General features: G+C 24.5%; 1 protein-coding gene across 1 annotated transcript; it reads right to left on the reverse strand.

Annotated features, from left to right (window-relative positions):
- Positions 1–3,178: 3,178 nt before the first annotated feature.
- On the reverse strand, positions 3,179–8,910 carry LOC130943641 (WAT1-related protein At4g08290-like). Its single transcript, XM_057871612.1, has 7 exons — positions 8,638–8,910; positions 7,764–7,826; positions 6,659–6,775; positions 5,318–5,576; positions 5,074–5,238; positions 3,969–4,120; positions 3,179–3,579 (listed from the first exon to the last, which is right to left on the reverse strand). Exons 1-7 carry the CDS (start codon positions 8,826–8,828, stop codon positions 3,423–3,425), a joined length of 1,104 nt encoding a protein of 367 aa, XP_057727595.1. The 5' UTR covers positions 8,829–8,910; the 3' UTR covers positions 3,179–3,422.
- Positions 8,911–9,115: the final 205 nt, after the last annotated feature.

The raw sequence follows: 9,115 nt of genomic DNA on the forward strand, positions 1-9,115 counted from the left end.
TGAAGTTAACTTATATGCAGTTAATTTTATGCGAAATTGATAGTTGAGAATCGTTAAATAATTTGATAAATTTCCTCCGGTAGCGTATGTTTTGAAGTACTGAGACTAGAAGATTGAGACTCAGTATTATATTTGTTGGTTCAAAGATTGGTACTAAAATTTCTGTCTGTATCTCCAAAATTTTAGTATTTTAGTACTTCCAAAAAGTGGGGACATAGGAGACTAAAATTTTTAGAGATTAAGATTAAAATTTTAATAACATTTTATACCTACAATACCTTCACTTCAATTAGTTAATTCCAATTTTATCCTTTATACAAATTAAATTAGAATTTTATTTTTATTTCAATTTTTGTCTCCTACTTTGCACCAAACAGAATACTGAAATTTATTTCAATCTCTGTCTCTTAATCTCTGTCTCTCAGTCTCAGTCTTTTCATTTCTGTTCCTCTACCAAATGTTACCTAAAGTTAATTGTATCTAAGTTTTTACAATATAATATATATATATATATATATATATATATATATATATATGGCTACAAATGTTTTCTCTTCTTTGTCATGTTTGACCTTTTTCCCTATTATTATATACATAAAAATGTAATAAATATAAATAATTAAGTTTTTGTAGATAGTTGCTTCCCATTCAGCGTGCAACATCAACAGCGCAAGGCACAAGTCAGCGTCCAAAAGAAAGCAATAGGAACTGGTTTCTCATCCACATGTATGCATGCTCTTTTTAATTCTAAATTTATACAATAATAAGGTAGAATTATTAAATTAAAGGAAGTTATTTTTTTGGAATGTATTACATATAGATATCATCATCATCACTGTGAATTATATATACATGCTTGTCACCATCATTTAGTTAATGCTTTCTAATTCACCACACATTAAATTAGTTCACGCCCCAGAATTCATGAACAGTATATTGATTACATAATTTACACATGCTTCTTGAATTTACAATTTGAAGAGGATTATTACATCCTCCTATTACAGATTATGATAATGTTACCATGAAAGTAAAACAGTACTGGATTGTTTTTACATATTATTGTTAGAAAAATAATCATTTATATATATTTTTTATTACTTTATATTTTTAAGACAAATAATTTCATTATATAGGATTAGATTTATATAAGTATAGAATTCAATTCATGTTCACCATTTAATTTATATATATTTTCTCCTATTAACTTTTTAGATAAATAATTTTATTATAATTATTACTATACTAAATAATTAAATAAAAAATATTAGAAAATCATCAGAATTTATTTATTTCTAATTAATATTTAATTATCAACTCAATTTTTTTAGTCTAATTTTTTAGTCTAATAATCTAATAATATATTTTATCTTATATTTTTAAACAATAATACTAGAGAGAAAAAAAAACAGAACTTACTTTATTTAGCATTCATTAATTATTGTAATAATTAATGAACGCTAAATAAGACAAATTATGATTGTTTTTAGCTAATTTTCTTTAGTTACCAAATATTTCTAATTTTTAAATATTAATGACTAACTAATAATTTAAAATAATAAATTTTAAATTATTTTCTAAATTTTTTTAATTAAATTCGATGATCAAATTTGGGTATAGTGGCTTTAAATGCGGGGAATCTATATAATGGGTACTCGAATCTCCATAAGCATGATAAAATGCCCACCACTCTTACATGAAAATAATAATGGAGAATCCCACTCAACTCCCTAGAATTTTTCTAATGAAAATAATAATGTTGTTCTAAATTCGATTATATGAGCAGTCATTATATATATGCGGGAATCCACTTTTAACTCTCACTATATAGGAGGGAGATTTAGAGGGATGATTTTAATTAGAAAAGGGTAATGAAGAAGGACGAGCCAGGTTCAAACTAAAACAAAGCTAGTTTTGGTTGGTCATTTAGGTAAATCTTGAAGAGAAATTATTTTTTGTATACTTTTTTATAGTATAGAAGATAAATGTTTATATTTACTTATTTCTTATCAAATCACTTTCAATACTAAAAATAAAAAATATATTAAATGACATAACATACACAAAAATAATATACTTATAACATTTTTTAATTTTAAAACTTTTAAATTATTAGTGTTAAAAATATATAATTATTTATTTTTTATCAATTTAAATTTTTAAAATAAATATATATATATATATATATATATATATATATATATATATATATATATATATAGAATCTCAAAAATAAAAGAGGTTTAAAAATTAATGATTTGATATTCGATATTTAGAGCCTTATTTGAAGGTGAAAAAAAAAAGGATATAGCACTCAAAGCCTCTATTATATATGGTAACGTTTGGTTCTAGAGACAAGATAAAATATGATATTAAAAATAAGATATAAAAAATAAAGAGATATAAATTAATATTTTATATTTTATTTAATAATAAAATAAATATAAAAAAATAAATTATAAAAATTTAATATATTTTTATTTTTTTATATAAAATTAAAAAAAATATGATGATAAAAAGTATTATTATAAAAAATTAAAAAAATTATACTTTTTATTAATATTTTTATATTTTTATTATTAAAAATAATATAAAATATATTAATTCAATATTTTTAAATACAATATCTGTATTCATGTCTTATATATTAAATACCATTTATTTCTTAGTGTTTCGTACCTTTTAGTGGCTGTAGAAAAGTGCAATATATGAGATATGATGACGATGGATACATAACACTATATATAGCAACGCATATGTTCTTGTTTGTTCAACCATATATGGCCCAATGCATTGCAAACACAATGTATATGACACTAACATTAATGGAGTTATTTCTCATCATTATATTTATCTGCGTGACTAGTTGTCTTAGGATTATGATATTAGAATTCAGATTGAGTGAACTTAACGTAACCTAAAAAATAATGGTTTAATTATTGTATTGATTTTTATAATTTTACTAAATTTTTAATTAAATTTTTATATTTTTAATTAAATTTTTATATTATTTTTAATTTTATAATTATCAAAAACGTATGTTTAATGAATTTGGATCGGATTTGGTTGGCCATGGAATTGATGATCCTTACACTGCACCATAACCCTTATTAGCTTATTTTGTTGTTGAAATCCAAATGATCATGAATGTAAACAAAAAAGCATATAGCTTTACATGGAAAGTACAAATGTAATTTTCTTGCTGATTTATATAATTGTTCAAGAACATTCCCTCCATTAGCAATCTAATCATGATCACGATTATATGCTAAGAATCCACAAGCATAAATAATACAACCTAACAACAGTGCTAGATTTTTCATGGCAACAAAAAGCACAGGATCCATAAAAATGGCTCAATTATTTTGTCACTTGCATGAATTGGATCAGTTAATTAAGATTGCCTTCTAGGAAATCTGTAATTAGATATCGGATGATGTAATTGGGAGTTGTTTTTGTTGCAACTCTGTTTGCTTAGTTGTTGTTGTGGTCGGCGTCATAGTGGGGTCAGAATTGTCTTTTCCTTTACCCCACACCACAGAATAAAGACCCACTGCTATAATAATTGCTCCTATGATACTGCCATTCAAAAGTACATAAACAAATTAACAAACATAAAAGTAAATTCTACTAATTTTTAAAACAAATCAATTTATTTAGAGGCTAATTATTTTGTGAGTACATATTATGGTATAAGTTATTAAACTTATATTTATTCAAGAATTTGCTTTGATGATATCAATTCCCTGTATATGAAAAAGGATCTTGTTAACGTGAATTTTAAATATATATTTTAAGAGTATCATAATTAATATCTTAATTTTTAATTATATTTTAAAAAGGATCTTGTTTTATATTAATATATTAATTATGATTTAAGAAAGTGTATAGAATTGATTCTTTTTGGTGATTTAAGAATATGGGCCTTAATTGGACTGGGCTTGGAGTCCAATAAGAAAGAAATGTACCTGCCCAAGTGAAGAGTCTCTGAGAGAAGAAAATAGCCCAAGACGGAAACAATGATCATGCAAAGGGGATTAAATGCCGTTAAAAACACTGGGCCTTTGCTTTGTAACACCAACCCTTGCGCGTAATACGCAATCGCTGAGCTAACTATACCCTGCAACAATGTTCAAATATTATTGATTAATAACACTTCAATTAAAATACCAAAAAAAAAAAATAACACTTCAATTATTATTTATTAGAGGTTAATTTTGATATACTAATAATGTAAAATATTTTATACAGTCGTGCAATCACATCTATTTTTTAGATGATCATCATACGATTAATATTAAAAATAATTATTTTTACTAATGTGACATAATATAATTAGATATACATATAAAATTATTTTACACTGACAATGTATCAAAATTAAATTATATTTATTATTGATCTAATAAATTTCACTAAATGACAAAGAATTGGATATATACACTCTTGTATATGTTCTTCATGTAACAAGTAATGTCAAGTTCCATAACCACTCAGACCCCAGAGAAAAAAAATCATAAGTCCATTTCTGTTTAGAAAAAATGTTTAATTTACATCACTTAACTCAGTTGCTCCTCACATGGTATTTATATAAGGTAAAAATTTAGGTAAAGTCGACTTCACGTAAAGTTGATACTTGATATCTGTTAAATAATTTGACTGATTTGACTAAATTTTCATCCAACGATTCTCAAATATCAAAGTCAATTTCACCTGAATTTTTACCTTTATATAAAAATTTAGAAGGAAAATAATACAAATTCTGGTCGAGATATTATCAAAGACAAAGAGAAGCTTCTATCACTTAACAAAATAAAAAAATTATATATATATATATATATATATATATATCAAATTTTTTATCTCATAAAATAATTTTTCAAATTAAATTAAGTCTATTCAATCTCAATTTAAATAAGGTAAAAATTTTCGTGTAGTTAGTTGTATTAATGTGAAATTAATATCTGAGAATTGTTAGATGACAATTTAGTTAAATACGTCGAATCATCGTACGAAAACAACTGTATATAAATCTTTATCTTCAAATAATAATGGTAAGTAGTGATGACGAACCGAGTAAAGAGGACCATAAAGCCTAAAGTCCCAACCAACGATCCAAGGGCGAGCGCCGGAGTGATGCTCGGCCACCGCAGCCACGACGGAGGCTTGCGAAGCACCCGCCAAGCATATCAAGGACGACAATGACATCTCGGCCGGGTAACTTTTCAACGTTACAGACTGTAGATTGATAATTATTTGTTAGACTTTCTTACAATATTATATAAAAAATAAATTAGAGCAATAATTGGAAACTTGCCTGTAACACGTAGAAGGATGACCAAGCGACACAACCAAGAAAAAGAAAGAGAGTTCCAGAGACCCAATGAGAGAGGCTCTGAGTGGAGTGAGTTGAATCATGGTGGTGATGATTATCATCATGGATTGCGTGTGAAGAACCAAAAAGGTTCATAATAGGTCCTTTGTAGAGTATCATCACCAATGCGCCACAAAACGTTACCAATGTCCCAATCACCTTTGCTAGGCTTCGCACCTCTTTCACGTTTACTCGCTCTATTCTGTATTAGAATTGAGATTAAGTATGTTTAACTTAACTTTAAAAATTAATTTAGAGGAAGTATAGGGAGTTAATGGAGTATCTGTACGATGTAAAATGGGGTTTAGGGATATTCGACTAAGTAGGATATCAAATTTTTATTATTTTTGATACCGGATGGTTTTTCTAGTTAGTATGGGTATGTGTGTATTGTGTTTGAGAAATTAGTAGTATTTTATCTAGATGTTCATTTTTTAACTCATATTGGACTAAATAAATAGCCTATTTTACACATTGTACAAATACTCTATTGCCTCCCTAACGAAATTCATTAATTTATGAAGTAAACAATGTCTTTTACTTATAAATTTCTAAAGATTTTGTCAAATGAAAATTCTTGTTCTATATTATTTATTTTGTAAGTTTGAAGTTAATCCCTATTTTATTAATATTTTTAAAATTTAAATTAAAAATAATAGTAATTCTATAATATTAATATGAAAGTCAATTATTTAATTTTTTGATAGTTTTTCTGGTTTTATATTAAATTATTAGTTATTATTAACACATGCATGTAAGTGGTACGTATGTAGAGAATATCCACAAGTGGTAATATTAAAAATAGATAGATGAAACTAATAATCATCTATCCTAGTGAGATTATTTATCCAAAAATTTAAATTATTAAGTAAATATATATATATATATATATATATATATATATATATATATATATTACGAATTTTAGATATTTTAGTAAAAAATTTTGATATCATATCTTAAAATTATATAAATAATTATATATTTAATAAAAATATATATAAAGTTAATTTTTAAGTAATTAATATTAATTAATTTTTTATTTTAAAATTATTTTTTAATTTTTATTTTTGAAAAATTTAAGATTTAAAATTTTAATTTAGAATATAAAATTTAAAATAAAAAAATCTGATATTGACTGAAAAAAATTACCTCTCTCATTAAAATCATCTAATAATTATTAACATATTATTAGCGTAGACTGAAAATTTCATCAAATTGAAGCATTAGATTGGAATAAATAGTTAGTAAATATTATCCACGATAAAGTAAAGAAGCATTTACCTGAAAATGACTGCTAGGACAAAGGTAACGGATGGAACAGCATTCATAATGGCAGATGCAAATGAAGCTGAAGTATATTGCATCCCTAAGAAAGTGAATCCTTGGTCTATCACTGGCCTAATTGTAACATCAAAATAAACCAACTTAATTAGTTTTTCATCTATTAGACTGTTATTGTTTAGAAAGATAGAATACTGAGATATAGATGTATAAATATAAAATTGTATTTAATATGTGAGATATAGATAAAAATATTGTGTTTTAGAAAATTAAATTAGTGTAAAGATATATAGATACTGAAAAAAGATATAATTTATTTTTTATTAATTATTATTATCAAATTTTTATAATTATATTTTTTATTATTTTATTTTTTATTCTAGATTTTATGTGAAGAAAAATATAAAAATAAATTAAATTTTTTATTATTTGTTCTATCTTATATTTATTTCACCACCAAATAAAATACAAAAATATTAATTTTTGTATTTTTTTATGTCCTGTTTTTAGTTTTTTATTTTATTTTATTCTCAAAATCAAACGCAATCTTATAGTCAATGTTTGAGATATTCATCTTTAATTTAACTGAAGAAAGAAAAAGCCAAAGTTAAATTTTATTTTGTACTCTATTAATGAATAATTCTTGACTTAGAATTTATTAAGATGGTAACTATTTGTTTTTTTTTTTAATTAGAAACTTTAAATTTGAATTATAAGAATGAAAAAATAAAAAAGAAAACAATCCTAAGACTTTTACTTTTTCTTACAAGGCTTTAGTCAAATCATATTTAATTAATTAAATTCTTAATAAAAAAACCCCAAAATTAAATGATTTAAATCTTAAACTAAAAAAAAAAGTTGGGATTCTAGTAATGTAACCTCTGGTGAATCAATACCTCACTCACATTATATCGGGTAGAAATTCTTTCAAAAGTTCACTAACTATTTATGTTTTCTTTTATGCTAATCAAATACAAATAATCTTTACATCAGCATGCATACATAATCTGATTATTTCAATTCTTAATTATTATTATTATTAATAAGTAATATGCATGTTATTTATTACTATCAATTAGGTATAGAAAAAGATTAAGATCATTACTCCAGAAGCCCGAGAACCAATATTCGAATAAAGACAGAGAGTGTCATCTTTGGCCTAACCTTCCTGCAACAATCGAAACATAACATTTTATTTATAAACTCAAATTAATAAAAGTAACATGCACTATATATAGTATGTTACAAGAAATTATTTTTGCTTTCAATATTGTCTCTGATAAAACAAAAACACATAAATAGAAATTCAAATAACAATAAAACCTTATTTTACTGAAAAAAGTTGGCTATATAAATCAAATAAAATTATCATATAATATTCTATCATGTATTATATTTATAGTGAGATTATTTAAAAAAAATTGTTTGACCAGCTCATACGCAAAAAATTATTTTAAGTCAAATAATAAAAATATATATATAAAAATATATTTTTGCTTTGAATATTGTCTTTATAAAACAAAAACTCAAAAATAGAAATTCAAATAACAATAAAACCTTATATGATATTCTATTATGTATTATATTTACAGTAAAATTATTTGAAAAGAAAAATATATTTGACTAGCTCATACGTAAAAAATTATTTGAAGTCAAATAATAAAAATATATAAAAAAAATTATATTTTTGTATTTTGAAAATAAGAAAATACTTCTATATTTATTTATTTATTATTTTTTTGGTAAGGTGAAAACTCAGGTGCAGTCGACTTCGCGTGAATTTGATAGTTGAGAGTCTTTAGATAAAAATTTAGTCAAATTAGTTAAATTATCTAACGACTCTCAATTATTAACTTCACGTAAAATTAAAATTAACTGTACTTGAGTTTTCACCTTTTGGTAATTCTACTCTAGAGAGAAAAATTGAAATTGAAAGGCAATATTATGAGTATAGAGAAGGTAAGTAGTTATATTAGGACCTTTCAAAAAAGAATGCAAAGGGAGCGAGGGAAATAGCAGCAATGAGATTGCGATAAACAACAAAGACATAACGACTCATTCCATGGTTGAGACTGGCCATGGAGAATATGTAGGTTCCTGCCAATCCAAATTGAAGCCCCACAGTTAGCAAATAAGGCTTTGCCTTGCTCATCACTAATCTTTCTCCCATTTTTTTTCTTTTCTTGTAAAAGAGAGAGAGATTGATGAATAATGATGATGTTTTAATATAGCTAGCTAGGTTCTATATATCTCAAGTGTGTGAGGTGGCCTTCCTTATATAGTAACAGCGTCTATGATGGTAATGAGTAGTATATAGTCATGATTAAGACCATATAAAATGCACTACTACTAGGCACCCATACATCAATAATAATAATAATAAGAGGATAAGGCATGTTGGGTGTTGGATATACTAATGTCACCAACGATGAAAAGACAGATAGAATTTATTATTTA

Source organism: Arachis stenosperma, chromosome 8, assembly GCF_014773155.1.
Source record: "Arachis stenosperma cultivar V10309 chromosome 8, arast.V10309.gnm1.PFL2, whole genome shotgun sequence".
Classification (NCBI taxonomy): Eukaryota; Viridiplantae; Streptophyta; class Magnoliopsida; order Fabales; family Fabaceae; genus Arachis; species Arachis stenosperma.

What these genes read in the sequence shown, in the direction of transcription:
- LOC130943641 (XM_057871612.1), bottom strand. Translation starts at nt 8,828, where the DNA reads ATGGGAGAAAGATTAGTGATGAGCAAGGCAAAGCCTTATTTGCTAACT. An exon ending in TTGGTTCTCGGGCTTCTGGA is followed by an intron (nt 6,776 to 7,763) that starts GTAATGATCTTA and finishes TGTTACAATTAG; the next exon opens with GCCAGTGATAGACCAAGGAT. An exon ending in TTTATGGTCCTCTTTACTCG is followed by an intron (nt 4,121 to 5,073) that starts GTTCGTCATCAC and finishes ACATTGTTGCAG; the next exon opens with GGTATAGTTAGCTCAGCGAT.